The sequence below is a fragment of the Lithobates pipiens genome, unplaced genomic scaffold (genome assembly GCF_037356315.1).
Source record: "Lithobates pipiens isolate NorthernLeopardFrog02 unplaced genomic scaffold, aLitPip1_a1.2 Scaffold_13, whole genome shotgun sequence".
In the NCBI taxonomy this organism is placed as follows: domain Eukaryota; kingdom Metazoa; phylum Chordata; class Amphibia; order Anura; family Ranidae; genus Lithobates; species Lithobates pipiens.
This window is the reverse complement of record NW_027507718.1, coordinates 473,560,556-473,584,174: the sequence shown is the minus strand read 5'-3', so window position 1 is coordinate 473,584,174 and position 23,619 is coordinate 473,560,556. Positions and strand designations below refer to the sequence as shown.

General features: G+C 43.7%; 1 protein-coding gene across 1 annotated transcript in view; it reads right to left on the bottom strand.

Annotated features, from left to right (window-relative positions):
- Positions 1 to 23,619, bottom strand: part of MXD4 (MAX dimerization protein 4) — a 125,789-nt gene that overhangs the window by 8,190 nt on the left and 93,980 nt on the right. The window contains exon 3 of the mRNA XM_077477914.1: positions 14,469 to 14,498. Coding sequence (XP_077334040.1) covers positions 14,469 to 14,498 — 30 coding nt within the window. The remainder of the gene's footprint in view (positions 1 to 14,468; positions 14,499 to 23,619) is intronic.

The following is a 23,619-nucleotide window of genomic DNA, read 5'->3' as shown; positions in this document are numbered from 1 at the left end:
TTAGGGCACTATTCCACCCACTGATACGAGACACTAATCTGCTAACTGACTGTGGCAATGAGGCACCATTTCTCCCATTGACACCAACAAGGGAGCACCATTTCTCCCATTGACACCAACAAGGGAGTATTATATCATCCAATGATACCAACAACGGGACACTGCTACTTCACCAAATGTGATGTTTACTCTCACTGATGCCAGGGAAATGTCCACTCCTGCTGGCCACAGTCCTGCACCTCTAAAGTCTGAAGGACAAAAAAAATCTTTGTTAAGAAAGTTTGGAGACCCCTGCAATAGGGAGTCGGCTTCTCTGTGCAGATGACCACCATTTTGTTGAGGCAAAAATGAGAGCCATGTAAGTTTAACTATCAAGTTGTGGACAAGCTTAAAATCCCAGCATTCTGTACACCAGCAGGGTATGTTGAGGTACATAGATCCTAAATATCTTGACAGACAAGTTGGCAGGGTAAGCATATGATGACACAGATTTTTGTTTGCTTCTAAACTTTATTATGTAAATTGCCCCATTTATGATCTAAAGGGGCAATTTTGCCTATACATAAATTACATGGGCAAACGTTACTGGACACCTGATGTTTCATATGTACGTTATATGGGCAAAGGTATGTGGTCACCCCTCCAAATTATTAGGTTTAGGTGTTGTCAGTGAAAGACACTGTTAATGCTACAGCATAAAAAATACATTTTAGGCAATTATATGCTTGCAACTTTCTGATAAGTTTGCCCTCTTCTGTTGCAGCATGACTGTACCCCTGTGTAAAAAGTCAAAGAGACACAGGGAGAGATTTACTAAAACTGGAGCACTCAGAATCTGGTGCAGCTGTGTATGGTAGCCAATCATCTTCTAACATCAGCTTGTTCAGTGAAGCTTTGGCAATAAAACCTGGAAGTTGATTGGTTTCTATGCAGAGCTGCACCAGATTTTGCACTCTCCAGTTTTAGTAAATCTCCCCCACAGATTGATGAGTGTGATGTGGAGGAAGACGAGTGGCCTGACCTAAACCCTATTTATCATCTTTAGGATGAATTGGAACTCTGATTGTGAGCCAATTCTTCTCATCAAATGTTCATTTGGCTGAATGGAACCAAATTCCCTTAGGCCCACTCCGAAAGCCTCTAGAAAGCTTACCCAGAAGAGTAGTGGCTGTTATAGATGCAAAGGGTGGGCAACTCCATATTGATGTCCATGGTTTTGGAACCAAAGTCTGTAATGCTTACCTCTGCTGCAAGCTCCCTCGCCACCATATTCTCCTTAGCATCTTCCAAGTGCCAGTTATCAGCCACCGTGACTGGCTGGAGTGAGATGACATCGCTCCCCTACATGTGCAGCAGTTCGGCCATCCCGACACATAGGCACTATGCCAGCATGTAAACTGAATCCGTACATTCTACAGATAACTGCAAACAAGCAGGTAGGGTTTTTTTTTTATTTAGAAGAGACAAGCAATGTCTCCTCTGAAATAAATACTTTGCCTGCTCAGTTTTTTATTTAAGACTTTAGTTCCGCTTCAAGATCAGGTGTTCACAAAGGATGCAATCACATTTTTCACAATTGTCACCTGACTTTGCGTTTTGCATGGAGCACCCCAGTCATTTGAAAGGGATGCCTTGTGCACCTTTGTTGCCCGAAAAGAAGCTCCTGCTCCTTTTCGGGCAACAAGTTTCATGCAGTTTTGAAAGGTGCCGGATTGCATTTGGGGTGCCATTACACAATGCGTTGCTGCAATTGCCATGTGATTTGGGATCGTGGGCAGAATTAGATTCTGTCTGTGATCCCAAATCACAAGATGGCAGCAGGGTCTTACCCATACAGTATATTTCTAAGAGATGCATTAAAGTGAAACTTCACTCTCCCAATCAACACTGATTATTGTTAATCCTTATGCTCTTAGCATTAGTAAATAGGTAGAAAAGTATATCATATTTACCTGTTTTAAACATTTTTTTTTCAATACTTCGTCACAAGGTAGCAATACAGAGAATGCATAGAATATACATCAGAGATAACCAGCATGTCCATTCAAGGGTTTATCGAATGGAAGCCCCGTTACAACATTTGCGAGCACAATGCCCATCAAAGCAACAAACAAATAGCGATGGGGTCTCCTCTCCAGCTCCTCCTCTTCATGGTCAGATGACCTAGTCTCTGCCCCACAGCCCTAAAGGCCATGCAGTGAACTGAATGGGTGGCCGGCTGGCTGCAGGGAGGAGCGGCCCAGCCACCACACCTGCCTGGGACATGTGGGTGACGGGTGTCACCCAGGTGCAAACTCTACCCACCTAGCGACACCACTCTCCACCCCCACAGTGACATCACTTCCGGACTCAGGTATTGGAGCATTTTCGTGAGTACTGATACTTGCGAAAATGCTTAGTATTGGCATTGGTATCGGTGCAACCCTATACAGTATAATTATTTAAATCACCTGTTTATCTTGCTAGTATATCCATTATTTTTCCCCTTTATGGCCAAGCTGTCCAAAAACTCACAAAAAAAGAATCAAATTTGCTAAATTTACTGTGCTCCCGTGTGAATGGGGGGGGTAAATCTTCTGGAGGTCATGTTTAATAACGGCATTTGTGAAACATCTTGTTTTCTATGACAACTTTTGTATAAATGGTTATGAATTTTACTAGAAACTCTTAAGGTCTAGTATTTCATTTGCGGGCATCTTCCTAAATATTTCAAGAGCTTCAGAATGTGCAAACCACGGACTGTATATTTAATTTCCACATTTCTGATTCTTTGGTTGGAACTTCAAAATAGAACCCTTTTTATCCTGCAGGACCTTTCATTGAAATACTAACTAGCTTGCATTGAAGAGGCAACCATTTTGGTGCATGTTCAATATTTATAAGAATTGTGTGACGTCACGATTCTGAATGTCCCATTGTAGTCGCCGTCAATGAACTGGTAGGATGAACATTCCATGCTCACAAACTTTGTACATGTGGGTTCTAGTGTGTGTATATGTATTAACAGTCAGCACAATGGCGCTGTTTCCATACACAGATGAGAATGTCTCTGTTTAAAAGGGAATATCGCCTAGAGGCAGACACAGACCGCAGAAAACCTTTCTACAGAAATACAGCTCAAACCTTTTCTGCCCATGAGTCGTGGCAAGATTCTATTCCTTTTCTTTGCTCATATTAAAGCAAAACTTTGGACAAAATAAAAAATGACATTTATGCCGCAGTCTACGTCTAGCATTAACACAGATGTTTTGAATCCCCCTGTAACATTGTTTATTTTCTGTTGATCATTTTGATAGATCTATTCTTTTTCTACTTTCTGTAATAGGGGGACAAAGCTATTTGTTCTATGATGAAATCGCACAGCAGCGCTGTCACGCAGGATAATCTTGAATTTGTTATGTTAGATGGACTAAAAAAAAAAAAAAAAAATGAAAGCCTGATTCCAGATAACATTTTTCAAGCAGTTAACCCCCCGGCCATTTTTTATGATACGCCATTGCATTAATTTAACTGACAATTGAGCAGTCATGCAAAGTTGTACCCAAATAAAATTGATGTCCTTTTTTCCCACAAATAGAGCTTTCTTTTGGTGGTATTTGATCACCTCTGCGGTTTTTATTTTTTGCGCTCTAAACAAAAAAAGAGTGACAATTTAAAAAAATAAAAAAAAGTTTTTTCCTTTCTGGTATAAAACATACCCAATACATTTTTAGTAATTTATTTATAAATCTATGCCGAAATGTATTCTGCTACATGTTTTTGGTTAAGAACAAAAACAAAAATCCCAATAAGTGTATATTGATTGGTTTGCACAAAAGTTATAGGGGTTGATGGCAAATAGACTGTGCACTTTGCAAATGCTCCAAAGCTTATTGAATGAGGTAACACTTCACTTTGCAAAGACTACCCAACCATGTGCAAGGAAAATCAAAACAAAACAGCATTTTGCTTGCACCTGATTGGATTTACTAAGCTCGGGAGCAACTGCTTTTGCAGCGTGCAACTGCACTTTGCAGTGTGCAAGTGCACAGTCTATGTGCCTTTAGTAAAACAACCCCATAGTGTCTACAAGTGATGGGATATTTTTATTTGTTTATTTATTTTACTATAAATGGCGGCGATCTGCGATTTATAGCGGGATCAGTGTTAAAATATATACACTGTCACTGTACTAGGGATACTGGCACGGAAGGCGTTAACATCAGGGGTGATCAAAGGGTTAACTGTGTGCCTAGCCTGTGTTTTCCTAATAGAATGTAAGCTCTCCTGAGCAGGGCCCTCATTGTATTATAACTGTATTGTCTCCCTTCTATATTGTAAAGCGTTGCGTAAACTGTTGGTGCTATATAAATCCTGTATAATAATAATACTGTGTGAGGTGCTTTTACTAGGGGAAGAGATTTAATTTGTTCCCTGCTTTGCAGGAACACAACTTCCATCCGGTCACTCCTGTCAGAACTGTGATTTGCCTTGTTTACATAGGCAGATCACAGTTCTGTCTCTGCCTAAATATCAGTGGGTGCTGAAGGACATTGGGTGCCGCACACCCATGAATCGGCTTCCGCTGTGTGCAATCACAGCAGAAGCGAGCCCCTGACGGCGCACATCCGCATCCCCTACCTAGGGATATATATGTGATGCACAGGTCAAACTGCTATATGGTATTAAATGACAATAATGGCCTTCGCGCTACTATAAATATAAATAAATATTAAAACTGTTATAGGGCACACCTTAAGTGGTTAAACAGCCTTTTGTTGTACAGTAGCTGTTATTTTATATTGAAAAAGACAAAACTAGTCTCTGGCATAAAAAACATCCTTCATCACCCTTGTTTAAAATTAGAACCAAAAAAAAAAAAAAGGTTTTGTTTTCAATTTTGGATACACAGGAGTACAGGAGGGTTAGAACACCTGTCGGGTTTTTTCCCCTGCATTTGTGTCGCATTGCGGATATTTCTCTTCACTTCCTTACCCACAACCAAAACAAGGTAGGAGAAATCCCTCTAAACTGAGAGAATCCCTGGTTGTCACCAGAACTAGTGTCCTCATTGGAAGATCAGCCCTCTATTTTTGTTCTGGGATTAGGAGATATTTCTTGGATCTACAGGTAAGCCTTAATCTAGGCTTACCTGTAGGTGAAAGTGGTTTGTAAGGGTTTACAACCACTTTAACTTTTTGATGATATTCAAATTTTTTCAACTGTTTTCATCAGCTCATCTCACAGTTGATGCCTTTTGTATCACTAGCCCCTCCCCTTTGATTGTATGCTCTCAAGAGTCGGGCTCTCCTAACCCTCCTGCTCTGATGGGCATTGTAACCCTACTGTCTCCATTCTTTTTTTAAAGTGCTGCGCAAATTGTTGGTGCCGTATAGACCCTGTATAATAATAATAATAATAATAATAATACATTCTTTTTCTGATCGTGGCCCTTTAACAATAATGTCCGTTATGTTTATTGCCCTTTAAGTGGGATTTATTACTAATGAATTGAGTATATAGAATCTGTTTGTTGTGAACCTGCCAAAGACACAACAGGGTTTTCACTGTGACTGTGGAGGAAGCCGATTTGTACCATAGCAGTCTGCACACAACACATTCAATGAAGCTCTTTCTCCACTGAAAAATGACAAATGCAAGCTACCATGTGTATGTAAAGGGCAAGTGAATCACACAAAAGATGGCAGCATTTAGACCTAAAATAGATCTGGAAGCAGAAGGCACTTGGAGGACGAGTCAGTATATCTTATAACATGGGGACTCTTTTCCAAGGAACATACACTGTGAGGACTGGAACTAGACTGCACAATAATGATGTCTCACATTCTTCTACATCAGGGATATGCAGTTAGTGGACCTCCAGCTGTTGCAGAACTACAAGTCCCATGAGGCATAGCAAGACTCTGACAGCCCTAAGCATGACACCCAGAGGCAATGGCATGATGGGACTTGTAGTTTTGCAACAGCTGGAGGTCCGCTAATTGCATATCCCTGTTCTACATCAACGTCCCATGATTTATAGTCCTCTGCTCAATGCATGAACAATGGTACTCTAGAAGTGGAATCTGCATTGACCACTCAGCTCTGCAAAGCCAATTCAGTGTTAAAAAAAAACATTTATCTGGTGCAAAGGGCCTGAATTCTCCTACTGTATTTTACTGCGTCAAACTACTAACAGGTGATTACCGTATATCCGGTATCCGGATCCCATGACAGGTGATGTCAGCTATCTCCATTTTTGAGTATTCTGTGTACTGAAAGTCTCAAGCGAGTTCAGAGACAGCAAGGAAACATTAAAAAAGCGCTAAGCCATAAATATGGCAGTTCCAGAATAAAGTTTACTAGCAGCTCTTGTAGTAATGCCATTATAACATTTTAAATGTAAATTATTTATAACTTTTTTAAAGTGTATGCATAGCCAAAATTTTTGTTTTAGACAAAGCGGGGTAGAGTTAAAACACCTGCCAGGTTATTATCACAGTGATAGGCCAATAGAGGGGTGGGACTCGCAACCACAGGTTGGTTGAAACTTCTATACCAAGCTGCTGTGACTTTACTAGTTTCTGTATCACTTGAGCTTTTTAAGATCAGTTGGCAAAATGGGGTGCATAAAATGCTTCCATAAGTCCCTGTGAAGACACCCTTTCAGACAAAACGCATAGGGTGTAGCTAACATTGTGATGTAAATATGCCCGCCAGGGTGTTCGGAAGTTGCTTTGTGATATGCTGTATATTGTTGCCCATGCGCGAGTATATGCCTGGTTGAAATAAATGGTGTTTTTAAATACTGCACTATGACAATTCCCTTTCTTCTCCATTTTTTGTGAATGAATGATATTTGAACAGTTGGCATGAGCAGAACCAGACTGGAGTGGGGAGCGCATGAAGGGCTGCTCTTAAAAGAGCAATCATTCACCATCCATCTTCAGTGGTTTTATCCTATAAAGTGCTCTTATGCCGCGTACACACGACCAGACTTTTCGAGGGACTAAGGGTCCTTTCACACGGGGCGGATCAGTTCTGATCCGCCCCGTGGATATCCGTTTGCTCAGCGGGGATCACTCCGCCGATCCCCGCTGAGCAGGGAGATGACAGGTCCGTCTCTGCACACTGCGCAGGGACGGACCTGTCACAGCGCCGCTCTCCCCTATGGGAGATCGGATGACGATGGACCACAGTGCCCGTCGTCATCCGATCCGATCCGCAGACGGATGGAAAAATAGCTTTTTCCTCCGTTACACTTTTTCGGATCGGAGCGGGTCGGATGTCAGCGGACATGTCACCGCTGACATCCGACGCTCCATAGAGCTCTATGGAGCACCCGTTCAGGTCCGCCTGAAAAACTGACAGGCGGGCCTGAACGGGACATCAGTGTGAAAGGGGCCTAAGTCTGACAGACTTTCGACGGAGTTCTGACGGAGTTCTGACAGAGTTCTGACGGACTTTCCGAATGAACGGACTTGGCCACACACAATCACACCAAAGTCCGACGGATTCGAACGTGATGACGTATGACTGGACTAGAATAAGGAAGTTCATAGCCAGTAGCCAATAGCTGCCCTAGCATCGGTTTTAGTCCGTCAGACTAGCACACACACGAGCGGATTTCTCAGTAGGAACTGGGTCCGGCAGAGTTCTGTCGGAAAAATTTAAAACATGTTCCATTTCTAAAGTCTGTCAGACTTTTGCAAATCAAAAGTCCGCTGCAGCCCACACAAGTTTGAATAGTCTGCCGGAATCATTCCGTCAGACTTTTGAAAAGTCTGGTCGTGTGTACGGGGCATTAGACCTCTTTGTGCCTGAGGTCTAATTTTCTGGTAAGCAGCAGTGTGGGTAATTGGTAATTGGTGTACAAAGTTGGTGAATTGAAGGAAAATCTATACACAATTTCTTTTGTTTTGGTAGACTCTTTCTTTCTTTGAGTGGATTTTTTGTTTTTTACCCTAAGAAAATTGATTGAAGGACTTTTTATTTTCTGACACTAAGGGGTAGATTTACTATAACTGGTGCACTCAGGAACTGGTGCAGCTGTGCATGGTATCCAATTAGCTTCTAACTTCGGCCTGTTTAATTAAAGTGGAAGTAAACCCATCAATTTAACAGTTTCAAAAAACAGTTACATTCCCGGAATGCCGGGAATGCTAACTGCACATTGGTTGTGCTCTCAATCCAACTGTCAAACCATTCAATGGCTGGTGTCATAACTGATCACAGGTGCAGCACCATGGCAGTTGAAGATTAAACAGGGTCAAAAATGGCAGCTTCCCTGGCTGAAAACGATAGGAGGTTTTACTTCCACTTTAAGTTTTGGCAATAAAACTTGGAAGCTGATTAGTTTCTATGTAGAGCTGCACCAGATTTTGCATGCTCCAGTTTTAGTAAATAACACCCTTAAAGGTTAGGTTCACCTTTGTTCACCTTTTTTCTTTATGTGGTGCATAGAGTTAATATGTAATTTTGTGCCATTTCAATAAAGTTAGGAAAAAAAAGGTAAACAAAGCAAAGTGTTGTAATGTAAACAATTCATCGCACTGCTCTTTTTTACAACGCACTATACAGAGTGTTATACAGAGCAGAATACATGCCCACCTGTGTTAATGGGCCCTTAGACCAACAATGATATATGGTGAGGTCTGTTTTCTTATAAATGAATTTAAACCATCATATATCGTATGTGTCTTCAATCTGCTTTTTAAAAACACACAAGAATGATGGACCCCTTTATGACCAGAGCTATGTAGTGCCTGGTCTCCAGAGGCAAACCTTTAATGATCCCTATGGTAGATGTATACCCAGCACACTAGAGATCAATGACCCGCGGTGCAAAAAACGCACAAAATAATGCACATTAGCATTATGCAGTAGCATACCGCAACAGAGCACAGGTCTAAAGGGACCCTAAGTTTTGTTCTTAGTTACAGCCTGGTCTCAGAAAGCATCCAATGTACATGAATAACTTCAGGACACAGCTACTATTTCTTTTATTCTTATATATGTGTGTGACCCATAGGAGTCAGGGTGTTACCAAGAAAGAGGTATTGTTATTATTGTACCTCGTTCACATTGGGGTATTTAAAGTGATTCGAAAGGCAGAAGATTTTTTACCTTAAAAGAGAAATACGGGATTTCTTTTTTTTCAGTTTCATACTTTCCTAGGTGGTTGCAGCATTGTTCCGATGTTGCATCTGTCCCCCGGCGCCTCTACACTGAGAATTGAGCGATCAAACATCGTTCTTGCAGCTGTCAATCAGCAGCTCTCTGCTCTGCTCCTCCTCGCTCACTGGAGCTCTGAGCTGTGGAGGGGGTGGGATCGGCCATCTCAGGCTCTCATTGGCTCGCTGAGACAGGTGTCAGTCCAGGCATCTGGTGGATCCAGGCTTCCATTGTTGTGATGACGCAGTGCCTGGACTGATTCCTGTGACATCAGCAGAGAGCGGACTAGAGCTCGCTCTCTGCTGAAAATGGGTCACAGGAGTGCAAAACAAATTGCACTTCTGTGATCCACAGAACTTTGGCTATACTTCTCCTTTAATGCATTCTTTTCATTAAGATAAAAACAGTGGTGGCCGCTCATGCAGGGGGCAGTGACGGTGCCCCCCTAAATGCATGCACCCGGCCCCTAATCTACATGCAGGGCAACGGACACATGAATTTCAACAATTTTTTATTTTTCGGAGCACATGATTCGATTGGATTGGGGGGGGGGGGGGCTGGCTGGGCCGTGGGCTGCCCCACCAAGAAAATTGAGCACCAGCCCCCACTGGTAAAAAAACGTTCTGGGTGCTGTTTCCCCTCCAGCCCCCCTTATACTTACCTGAGCCCCATCTCGATCCAGCGTTATACTTAACTGAACCCCATCTCGATACAGCGTTGTACACGAGAGCAGAAGCTCTTCCATGTCTCTCTCTCCACATTGGCTCATACAACAGCGGGAGCCATTGGCAGGGCTGAGCCAAACACTGTGTGTGAATTGACAATGCCTGCTCGAGTGCTCCCGTAGCAAGAGGCTTGTATTGGGGGCATATGGAGGGGAGAGGAGCCATCACCGCTGGTGGGACGGGGGACCCAAAAAGAAGGGAATCAGGCCTGCTCAGTGGAAAACCATTGCAAAGAGCTGGTAAGTATAACACCAAATCATTTGGTGGAGGGGGTATTATGGTGGGGGTTGCTTTTCAGGGGTTGGGCTTGGCCCCTTAGTTCCAGTTAAAGGAACTCTTAAGGCGTCAGCATACAGTTGTGCTCATAAGTTTACACTCCGGCAGAATTTATGATTTCTTTGCCATATTTCAGAGAATATGAATGATAACACAAAAACTTTTCTTTCCCTCCTGGTTAGTGTTTGGCTGAAGCCATTTATTATCAATCAACTGTGTTTACTCTTTTTAACCACTAGAGATCCGTGCTATAGCCGAATGACGGCTACAGCGTGGACCTGCTTTGTCGGGACGACGTCTATTGACGTCATCCCACGCACGAGCGGCCTGCGCGCCCCCTGAGGGGCGAGCGCGGCGCACTCTGTGATCGGCGAGTCAATGAGACTCGCCTGATCACGGATCCGAGCAAGGGGACGATCCCGACCCCTTACCACGTGACCAGCTGTCAGTCAATGACAGCTGATCATGTGACAAAACAGAGCCGTAATCGGCTATTTTTCCTCCTCGCGCTGACAGTGCAAGGAGAGAAAAAAAAAGCCGATCACCGGCGGCCGTGATCGGGACATCAGTCCCGATCACGGCCAGCTTATCAGTGCCCACCTGCCCCCTGCCAGTACCAGCCAGATATTAATAAAAGTGCCACCCATCAGTGCCCATAGTGCCATACATCAGTGCCATACATCAGTGCCCACAGTGCTATACATCAGTGCCCACAGTGCCATACATCAGTGCCCACAGTGCCACCTATCAGTGCCCACAATCTGCCTCAAAAACATTGCTGCACCTCAGTGCCACATATCCGTGCCCATCAGTGTCATCTACCAGTGCCCATCAGTGCCGCCCATCAGTGCCCATCAGTGCCATCTATCAGAGCCACCTATCAGTGACACCTATCAGTGCCCATCAGCCCCATCTATCAGTGGTACCTATCAGTGCCCCTTAGTGCCACCCATCCGTGCCACCCAACAGTGCCACCTATCAGTGCCATCTTATCTGTGCCCATCTTTGCCCATCAGTGCTGCCTTATCTGTGCCCATCAGTACTGCCTTAGCTGTGCCTATCGGTGCCACCTTATCTGTGCCTATTAGTGTCGCCTTAACTGTGCCTATCAGTGCCCACCAGTGCAGCCTATCAGTGCCCACCAGTGCCGCCTATCAGTGCCCACCAGTGCCGCCTCATCAGCGCATTACAATGAAGGAGAAAAATGACCTGTTTGCAAAATTTTATAACAAACTATCTATTAAACATGATTTTTTTTTTTTTTTTTGCATCTTTTTTTGTGTGTTTAGCAAAAAATAAAACTCCCAGCTGTAATTAAATACCACAAAAAGAAAGCTCTATTTGTGGGAAAAAATGATAAAAATTTCATTTGGGTACAGTGTTGTATGCCCGCGCAATTGTCATTCAAAGTGCATCAGCGCTGAAAGCTGAAAATTGGTCTGGGCAGGAGGGGGGTTTAAGTGCCCAGTAAGCAAGTGGTTAAATCATAATGACAACAGACCCAATGACCCTGATCAAAAGTTTACATACCCCAGTTCTTAATACCGTGTATTGCCCCCTTTAACATCAATGACAGCTTGAAGTCTTTTGTGGTATTTGTGGATGAGGCTCTTTATCTTCTCAGATGGTAAAGCTGCCCATTCCTCCTGGCAAAAAGCCTCCAGTTCCTGTAAATTCTTGGGCTGTCTTGCATGAACTGCATGTTTGAGATTGAGGTCAGGAGACTGAGGTGGCCACTCCAGAACATTCACTTTATTCTGCTGTAGCCAATGACAGGTTGCCTTGGCCTTGTGTTTTGGATCATTGTCATGTTGGAATGTCCCATACACAGCTTCCTAGCTGATGAATGCAAATATTCCTCCAGTATTTTTTCATAACATATAGGCATTCATCTTGCCATCGATTTTGACCAAATTTCCTGTGCCACTGTAGCTCACACATCCCAAAACATCAGCGATCCACCTCCGTGTTTCACAGTAGGAATGGTGTACCTTTCATCATAGGCCTTGTTGACTCCTCTCCAAATGTGGCCAAAAAGCTAAGTTTTGGTCTCATCACTCCAAATTACTTTGTGACAGAAGGTTTGAGGCTTGTTCTGTGCTGTTTGGTGTATCGTAAGCTGGGAAACTTTGTGACATTTGCATAGTAATGGCTTTCTTCTGGTGACTCGACCATACATCCCATCTGCCTAGGCAGCTTAGGCCCAATAGTATAATACACAGCATTGTGTTTGACCTTGTGTAGTATAAATTATAGAGTCTGGGATTAAAAGTACCATTTTAGTCTTTGCAGGTGACACCAAGCTATGCAGTGGAATAACGTCCTTACAGGCGTCTACAAATTACAAGCCTGCCTCAATGCACTGTAATTGGGCAACTAGGGGGCAAATGAGGTTTAATGTTGATAAATGTAAAGTTATGCACTTGGAGGCTAAGAGTGTGCATGTATCATGCATACTAGGGGGAGTACAACTGAGGGAATCAATGGTGAAGAAGCATCTGGGGGTTTTGGTACACCATAAGCTTAATAATAGCATGCTATGCCTAGCTGTGGTTTTCACAGTGAGCAAAGTCCTTTCTTGTATTAAGAGAAGTATGGACTCCAGAGAGAGACACAGAGAGAGAGAGAGAGAGAGAGAGACAGAGAGAGAGAGAGCGAGAGAGAAAGAGCGAGAGAGAGCGAATTGTTGACCATGCAACCAAGACGATGGTAGATTGATACACATCCGGGGGACCTGCCCCCTGCATACAAACCTTCTAGACTGAAGTACATTCAGGGATCACACATGTTACGACCTACACTCTTGACTATTCACATGCGCAATTTCTTCTCTACCACACATCTCTCCACCAAAGAGACTATCATAACTCACTCGCCATGCACATGGTGAATGCATAAAATGGCTTCAGCTAACCTAACCATGAGTGAAAGAAATGTTTTTGTGTTATCATTCATATTCTCTGAAAAATGGCCAAGAAATCATAAATTCTGCCAGGACATTTTTTGGGACTTTTTAAGTGCATACATATACAAAAGGAGAAATAGATATTGAAAAATATAAATTTTATTAAATTAGAAAATACATAAACAAGGATAAATTGATCAGTAACAGCTACCACTATACGTGTAAATTGTTATCTCTACATGTTTCGCCTGTTAAGTCTTCCTCGGAAGATTCTTTTGAGCACAACTGTACCAAGACATTTTGGACAATTTGATGCTTCCAACTTTGTGGGAACTGTTTGGGGATGGCCCCTTCCTACATGACTGCTCACCAGTGCACAAATGGATGGATGGATGGACATGGATGAGCGAGTTTGGGGTGGAGGAACTTGATTGACCTGCACAGAGTCCTGACCTCAACCCCACAGAACACCTTTGGGATTAATTTGAGCAGAGATTGTGAGCCAGGCCTTCTCATCCACATCAGTGGCTGACCTCACAAATGCGCTTCTGTAAGAATGGTCAAACATTCCCACAGACACTCCTAAACCTTGTGGACAACCTTCACAGAAGAGTTGAAGCTGTTGTAGCTGCAAAGGGTGGGCCAACTCAATATTGAACCATATGGACTAAGAATGAGATGCCATTAAAGTTCATGTGCGTGTAAAGGCAGGCATCCTAATACGTTTGGTAATTTATATATATATATATATATATATATATATATATATATACTGTATATATATATATATATATATACATACATACACACACACACTTTTTGTTTGCTTTCTTATTTTTTGGTACTGCAGGGGAGTCCTTTCTCCCCTAGGCAAGAATGACATTGTGCGCGCATGTGCTAATGTTCTGAAGGTTTCTACCAGGCTTCGGGACCCAGAAGAGACCATCGGCATATTTGTGGACACACAGGTTTTGCATATGCAAGCGTGCAAGGATGGCTCAGTGAAAGAAGTCTAGGATCTGCGCTCTGTGCATATGCAGATATACGGCAGGGTTCTGCCAGGTCCCGAAGGTGGAGGAGAACACATCTGCACATGTTCCAGACTTTCCAAAATGGTGGTGCCGATGGAGTGATGCAGAGCCATAAACAAGGGGTTTGAAGTTCCTGTGATGTAAAGGAACTACCACGGAAATACCAAGTGAAATGCAGGTACTTACAACGCTTGCATTTAATAAATACATTTAGGGACATATTAATGAATACAGAGCTGCATTGTTTTTGTAAATTTTAGATCTACCTGAAGATTAACTTTAAAGATAGACGAGTTTTGCTCAGCTAAACATAAATAGTAAGTAAAATAGAATGATAATCTAACAAATTCTAGTTAAAAATAAGAATGTGAGGCTTACCTGTGCTTTTCTAGCTCATTGTGCGATGACCTATCAGAATAGAAAATAATCAGAATTAATATTGTGTTCCGGCAAGATAAGCTCACATTAATCTACATCATGGTAATACATTCAATGATGGACTCGTTATAGCTATAACATATAATGGGTTATTGTTATTACACAGATGGGTAACTTTTGATTCTCTAGCCATTGCAGAAGTCCCAGAATGCCTGCCAACCCCTTAAAAGCCGCTATGAGTAACAAACCAGCAATAAAAACCTGAGCCCTCTACTACTGAAATGTGCAGGGCTATTATTGCTAGGTCCCTGCTGATCGTTTTAGTGGGGGGGCATCATCTACAATCCTACATCTTTGGTGGGAATTCCCACAAAAACACATCTTCCTTCACAGATGATCACATCCAAATGTAAGGCGCACCAAATTAAGTTGGCAATTTTGTCAAAAAAAACTTCAACAGGTTGGGTTGGGCCAATTTCGATGCCATCTCCTTGAAGAGGATGGTAGCCACTATTTTATTTCTTTCATTGTTTTATGGTTTGGAAAAAGAACGGAATAGTAAGATTGATCGCTCTATCAAATTACCACGTGTATGGCAATGGTAGAGCAGATATAGATAAAGAAATAGCATGGCGTGCCCACCAGAAAACATTCGCAGAGCACACATTATAAGAATACATATTATAAGAGTGTGCCCCCCTCCAAGTCAAGCTTGTATCCCCGTGGCAAGTGGAAGGCACATGTGTAGCCCCTACAATGTCTATACCAGCCTACGTGTCCTCCAGTATTGAGGGGGGATGCTAAGAGAGGGGTCCCCAAAAAAGGGAGAACTCTTCCAAAAACACTGCTTACCCAAGGCTGGCTCTCCATCCCAGGGCTCTATATTCTAAATTAAGTAATCTAATTGCCATGGGGAACACCTTTCCATTTCTTATTTTTCTAGCCGTCGCCGCAGAGTAATCAGAGGAATTAGCCATTTCATTTGTGCCAATGTTCCATTTTTCATTCAGCCATGCCCAGAATTCATACATAAGGGTGGCAAAGCTGATTACACACTGCAGTCATAGTGTCACCAGAGATGGCTCCCGTCCCAGAACATCTCACCCCTTCGGAATGCTGAGGACATTGTACAATGGAGGTCACCCCATTGCAATTACATGTGAAGGAAACATGCAGCAACACTTGCCGTGTATTTGTACAGCTTGGCTGCTCATTACAGTTCTGACACATCTATGAGATGATGACATGACATCACCGGTATTAGAGCTCCATTCCATTAGGTACAAGAGAAACAGAGCATAAACAGCCTGACAATACCTTCCCTGTTCATCCGAGACTTACGTCCGAAGGCCATGTACACAGGGGTATCCAAGATACTGGTAAGGGCTCTCTACCGTCAGGGCTAAGACATGGCATTGTCACACAAAGTCAAGTCACACAAGGACACTGTGCCACCCCTGAAGCTTCTCACAGAAGGTGCATCAGAAGGTGCTGTAGGTTTCAATATAGCCCACCTCATCTTCTGGCTAGAGGTGGGCTATATTGAACATCATCTAGTAGCTTAGGTGCCTCTAAACTTTACAGTACCAGGGCCACATTTTACAAATACCTTTGGGCCAAAAAAATCAGTTTTAAAAAATAAATGAACAGTAAATTAATAAATGTTTTATTTGGATCGTCTTACAATCAGCATGATGTGATTTGCAACCAAATAAAAATAACTTAAAGTGGGAGTAAACTCCCATGCATGGCTTTTACCTATACCGTAGGTAAACCTATAACAAGGCTTACCTGTAGGTACTGTATATATCTTCTAAACGTGCACCATTTAGGAGATATTTACTTTTGATGCAGCCAGTGCCGTCACCGACACATGTGCCCCGAAGGAACGCCATACCGTGCCATTCCTTCAGAGTCCTGTGCTGTGAACGGTGGCTCCTGCATGTGGCTCCTGCCACTCACACAGCCGGAAGGAAGATCAGATGAAGATAGAAGCGCCTTCAGCCGTGACAGAACGTCGTTTTAAGGTAAGTTTCACATAATGTGCTAGTATGCAATCCATACTACCACATTCTGGCATTGCTTCGCAGAATTAAAAAAAACTGCGGTTTACTACTGCTTTATGTAAAGCACAGTCCCCATTACATCAGGGTTCACATCAGATCCACCTTTACATCAGGGCTTCCAAAGGAGTCCCCCCTATACATCAGGATCCACATCAGAGCCCCTCTTACCTCAGAAAGCACCATCGGAGTCCCTCCTTACATCAGAGTTCCATTTACATCAGGAACCCCAAGTGAGTCCCCTCTTACATTAGTGTCCCCATCAGAGCACCCGCCCCTTACAGAGTCCAGATCAGAGCCCACCTTACATAAATGTAGTAAAGTTAATCCAGGGAATATCCTATTGCATCTCGGGGCATCAAGAAGGATTTTTTTGGTTTATGCTTTGCTGGGTTTTTTTTGCCTTACTCTGGATCAACTGTGGGTATAGGATTGTTTGATTCATTTTTTTTTCAGGATTTTTTTTTTAGGATTTTTTTTCTCCCTTTTATTGGTTGAACTATATGGACTTGTGTCTTTTTTCAACCACACTACCTTCATTGGAGTCCATCTTTGGAGTCGGCCCTAACATTAGAGTTCCCTTTACATCAGGGTCCCCAATTGAGTCCCCTCCTACATCATTGTCCCCATCAGAGTACCCCCCTTCCCCTTACATGAGGGTCCACATCAGAGCCCTCTTTACTTTAGAATCCACCTTTGGAGTCCCCCTTACATCAAAGCCCCCCCTACCCCTTACATCAGAGTCCCCTCTTACATTAGTATCCCCATCAGGTATCCTCCCCTTACATCAAGGTTCACATCACAGCCCCCCTTAAATCAGAATCCACCTTTGGAGTCCTCCTTACATCACAGCGCCTCTTACATCAGGGTCTCCAACAAAGTCCCCCTTATATCTGGGGCCCCCTTGTATCAGAGTCCCTATCAGCAGAGACCAACTGATCTGGATCCTCAGTTTGTACACATCAGCTGTAGACTGGATAAAACCTTGTAGCAAGGCAAATATGTCCCATAGGTCATATTTAGGAGACCCCTGATCTAGCTCTTTCCATCACACCCTGCCTCTGGCCGGCCCTTTCATTTACAGCATGACATTTAACATGGTCTATATGCAAATACAGTCTGATTAAGAAAAGCCACTCCTCCAAACGGACACCCACCCATCAAGGTATTTTGGTTTTTGTATAGCTTCTCCCAGGATCCAGGCCAATGCTTGCATCCAGGCTGAGGGCTCCTGAGAGGAGTGCTGTGATGTTTCCAGGAAGCTACAGTGCCTTGCAAAAGTATTCACCCCCTTGGCTTTTTACCTATTTTGTTACATTCCAGCCTTTAGTTCAATGTTTTTTTCATCTGAATTATATGTGATGGATCAGACCACAATAGTGTAAGTTGGTGAAGTAAAATTACAAAAATATATACATAAAACTATTTTTCAAAAATAAAACACTGATAATTGTCATGTGCGTATGTATTTACCCCCTTTGTTATGAAGCCCATAAAAGACTCTGGTGCGACCATTTGCCTTCAGAAGTCACATAAGATGGGAAGATGGAGATCCTGTGTTTTTGCTAAGCAGGAACACAGATCTCTGTCTTCCCCCAGTCACAGCAAATCCCCCACACAGTTAGGAAGCACTCCCTAGGAGCACATTTAACCCTTTGATTGCCCCTGACATTAACCCCTTTCCTGCCAGTGTCATTAGTACAGTGACAGTGCAATTTTTGTTAGCACTGATCACTGTATTAGTGTCACTAGTCCCCAAAAAGTGTCACTTAGTGTCCAATTTGTCCATCGCAATGTTGCAGTCCCGCTAAAAATCACTGATTGCTGCCATTACTAGTAAAAGAAAAATATATATATATATATAAATTCCAATAAAATATCCCATAGTTTTTCGACGCGATAACTTTTGCACAAACCAATCAATATACGTTTATTGGGATTTTTTTTTTACCAAAAATATGTAGCAAAATACATATTGGTCTAAATTGATGAATAAATTAGATTTTTTACATTTTTTTTATTGGGTGTGTTTTATAGCAGAAAGTAAAAGTTTTTTTCAAAATTGTCAGTCTTTTGTTGTTCATAGCGCAAAAAATAAAAACCGCAGAGGTGATCAAATACAATCAAAAGAAAGCTCTATTTGTGGGGAAACATGATTTTATTTGGGTAAAGCGTTGCACGACCATGCAATTGTCTGTAGCGCAGTGCCATATTGCAAAAAATGGCCTGGTCATGAAGAGGGGTAAACCTTTTTGGGGCTGTAAGAGGGTAAACCCTCTAAATTCTACTACGGTGCAAGCACGCGCATTGTGTATGGTTGCAGCGCGGCCCTCTTTACTTAAATGGGTTGCACTTGGCGGTGGTACCGCCCACCATGTGTGAAGAGGGGTATAATTTCTGCTGCAGCCATGCTATGTATACACCTCTAGTTGCTGCCAATGCAGCTTCAGGGAGAGTAGTTGAGAGGTGGTAAAAACATGTCTCAACCATAGGATTTTACCGACACCCAACTGCAGGTGTAAATGAGCCCACAACGTGGACCTTTTGTTGAAAGGAGGATGCAAATGATTGTTGTACCTTGCATGCAGCTCCACAGTGGTACATGTGACATTTCAATAATGCCCAGCAAAAGCTGTAAGGACGCAACTGTCCCTACAAAATAGACACTGGCCTGCAACCGTATTAACACGTGCGCCGGTATGAATCAGCACTTAGTATGATATTGATAAGAGATACTTTGCTGGTAGAATGTGCAATTTAATTACACAGTTGCTCGAGTTTACTTTGTACTCAATAAAACTGGAATCTATAACAACAGCTGCCACACGGCTACAGTTCTTGGAAATGTGAAGAGACACATCACCGCTGTAGACAGGTTTCAGCTAGCCGAATCCACCATGTAAACACTGAAATCATGCAGCCAGGAGCGCAGCGTCTATACCTGAAGGTGAGATCGTGCTCAGCAGAGGTGACTGCGCAGTGCGGCCTGTTAGCCGCTAGAATAGAAGGATTTCCCGAAAAAATGATTTATAGAGATGATGGCAGCTGGGCTTCAATCATCAGGTATGAAGAACAACATGCCAGTTATTGTAGATCCAAACCTAACTGGATGACATTTCGTTTAATGGAGAGTGGGTAGGTATCACTGGACCCTAGGGTTGTCCTATTGGTCTTGTTATCCAATAGTATTATAGTGGTGTATAAATTGTCTGGTTACTGAGCAGATACCTTCTACACCCCAGAGGATTCCTGGATTGTAGTGCAAAACTCCAGATCTCAAATTAAATCGCCACATCACAAATTAAAGTTGCTGTAAATCTCTGACATGGAAAATGAACAAAGCACATCCTTCTATAGTGTCTACTTGCTAGAGCTGAGCAATTTTCTCCCAAAAAACCTCAATTCACGATTTGAATCAAGTTGTTTTTTTTTTGTTTTTTTTGATGGACACCGCACCGGTCCTGAGGAGCTAGGCGAGGCCACGGCTTCGGCCTAGTCCATGGCGTTCAACCTCGCGGACTAGGCCAAAGCCACGGCCTCACCTAAAAACTCCTGCCCGCAGCTCCTCAGCACCGGCGCGGAGTCAGCACCGGTCCTGGGGGGCTGCAGGCAGGAGTTTTTAGGCGAGGCCGCGGCTTCGGCCTAGTCCGCGTTCTCGGTGTCAGCGCCGGTCCTGGTGAAAAAAATAAATAAATAGAAAAAATAAATTTGCTGAAAATTTGAATCAATTTGACCTCTCAACTCAATTCAAGATTCATATCGATTTTTTCACCAGCCCTACTACTTGCCTCAATCCAGAGCACTGTGTGTGATTTCTGTCTGCTGTCTCCTTTCTCTGCTATCTGTGTAGTGGTGTATAAATTGTCTGGTTACTGAGCAGATACCTTCTACACCCCAGAGGATTCCTGGATTGTAGTGCAAAACTCCAGATCTCAAATTAAATCGCCACATCACAAATTAAAGTTGCTGTAAATCTCTGACATGGAAAATGAACAAAGCACATCCTTCTATAGTGTCTACTTGCTAGAGCTGAGCAATTTTCTCCCAAAAAACCTCAATTCACGATTTGAATCAAGTTGTTTTTTTTTTGTTTTTTTTGATGGACACCGCACCGGTCCTGAGGAGCTAGGCGAGGCCACGGCTTCGGCCTAGTCCATGGCGTTCAACCTCGCGGACTAGGCCAAAGCCACGGCCTCACCTAAAAACTCCTGCCCGCAGCTCCTCAGCACCGGCGCGGAGTCAGCACCGGTCCTGGGGGGCTGCAGGCAGGAGTTTTTAGGCGAGGCCGCGGCTTCGGCCTAGTCCGCGTTCTCGGTGTCAGCGCCGGTCCTGGTGAAAAAAATAAATAAATAGAAAAAATAAATTTGCTGAAAATTTGAATCGATTTGACCTCTCAACTCAATTCAAGATTCATATCGATTTTTTCACCAGCCCTACTACTTGCCTCAATCCAGAGCACTGTGTGTGATTTCTGTCTGCTGTCTCCTTTCTCTGCTATCTGCAGAGTCCCTTCTGACAGGTAATGCCAATGTCAAGGGATCCCAAGGGATAGAGAAGGGGGAGTTCCAGCCCACAGCCTGTGATTAGCAGCCTCAGCTGTGCATGTTTCCCTATGAGACTGTGTAGAAGACGGGGGTCTCCATCCCCTCCACTCAGGTCTCAGATTATACTCAGTGCTGCTGATCTCCACCAGCCTATTTCAGCCACTTCCTGTCTACATACGATCTCACCAGTATTGGCTGCGTAAAAATGCTCAGCCCCAGCTTCATGATAATGAACCATGGCTGTCCGATACATGTCAGCGGGCCACCTGATGTCTCCCTCAGGGCATATGTGAGAAAGTGACAACACGAGAACACAATTGGGAGACAGTTGTCACACACTAAAAGGAAGAACCTAAACAAGATCCATCATGGCAGGATCGCCAGGTATTATTTTACTGAAAGCTGCAGAATTAAAAAGAACAAAAACAACTTTAAAAATGGATATCGATATATAACATTTAAGTAATATTTTTTTATATAATTTTCCCAAAAACTGGGGAAGCAGTGGTCTCTCTGAAGAAGTCCAACTCGCCCCATGCTGAATCGGACCTATGGCTCAGATATCAGCAAAGATATGCTTGCTGATTGGGGAGCTCTGGCTTTGTGTTGGGAAGCTAGTTCAGCTAATGCTAATTCTTATACAGCTATTGCTGATTCTTATGCAACTAATGCTAATTCTTATGCAGCTACTGCTCATTGGCGTGCAGCTAATGCTCATATATGTGTACCAGCAAATGCACAAGCTCAGGCTAATGTCCAGTGGACACTAACACGTATTTCTGTGAGCCAGCACGCGTCGGCACGTGCATCGGCATGAACGTCTTTGAGCACTGGCACCAAACGGCCAATTTAAAGGACACCCTGCTGGATGCTAACTGTTGGATGTTCTTCAGCTTCCCCTGATCCAAGTTCCTGTGTTCCTACTTGTGCTGACTGATCTTATGCTGCTGACCTGGCTTGTTCCTGACCTTGCTCTATGGATTCTGGATTCTGACCTCAGCTTGCCTCTGACTTTTCTCTGCCTGATTTCCTGAAGCTGACCTTGGCTTGCTACTGGACCTTGATCTGCCTGCTTCCCTGGTACCGACCCCAGCCTGCCTCCTGACCATGCTGCTGTCTCACAGTTCACTTTGGCTACATCCCTGACTGTGGCAGTCACCTGCTATTAAGCCACCAGCACCCATGCTTCTTTGAGTCTTGTACCTCTGTCACCACATTCGGGGATGCTCGGACCAGAGCCGCAAGAGAAGACCTCTGGTCAACTCGGCTTCCAACCAAGGTATGTGACACTGACTGAGTAGAGGCATGTTGCACCTGTGCAGAGAGACCAATGCTTCCACACAAAGACCAAGGGTCCCACTCCACAACTGCTGGCAGGGGACAGCATTTTCTAAAGTTTGTGGCTGCTTTAGAATGAAAACTAACTGTAATGACCTGTGCACAAAGTCGGACTTTCCGATGGAAAATGTACGATCGGACTGTGTTGTCGGAAATTTCAATCGTGTGTGGGCTCCATCAGACTTTTTCTGTCAGAATTTCTGACACACAAAGTTTGAGATCTGGATCTAAAATTTTCCGACAACAAAATCCGTTTTTTTTTTTTTTTAAAGCCAGCAGCTACAAATACTGAAGCTGCTGACTTTTAAAATAATGACACTTACCCGCCCAGCGCGCCCACGATGTCGGCACCCGAAGCCGATCTCTCGATTGTCTCTCGGGTGCTGCCGCCGCCATCTTGGGTATGGGAATCAGGAAGTGGAGCCTTTCGTCTTCATTTCCCGGTTCCCTACTGCGCATGCGCGAGTTGCGCTGCACAATAAGGATGGTCCCCGCTGTCTCTGGGATCCATGTGCTTCCCAGCAAGCAGCGGGGGACCTTCAGAAAGGGGCGTAGATTCTGTGGAAAGGGGCGTACCTTCTGCAGAATCTACGCCGGAAGTGGGTGCAGATACCTGTACTGTACAGGTACCTGCACCCCCTTCCCCCCATGAAAGGTGCCAATTGTGGCGCCGAAGGGGGGGAGGGTTCCAATGAGCGGAAGGTCCACTTTAGGGTGGACCTCCTCTTTAAATTCCGATTGTGTGTATACAATTCCGATGCACAAAGTGCCACGCATGCTCAGAATAAATTATGAGATGAAAGCTATTGACTACTGGCATCTTTATAGTCCCGTCGTATGTGTTTTACATCACCTCGTTCTGAACGATCGGATTTTCCGACAACTTTATGCGACTGTGTGTATGCAAGACAAGTTTGGGCCAAAATCAGTCAGGGAAAATCAGACGCATTTTGTCGTTGGAATGTCCAACCACGTGCACAGGGCATTAGACTCAGTATGACCTAGAGCTCAAATATTAACAAAGTTCATGCTCCCTGCTAAATGGAGAGCTTTGGCTCTAACTCAGTAGGTGGCGTGTCAGACCTCTGCAGAGAGATCACTGCTTCCACACAGGCAGCAAGGGTCCCACTCTGCTGCAGGATTTCTTAATCAGACCATAGCAGTTGTAGAATAAAAACGAACTGTATGTCTTGCGTTTAGATGCAC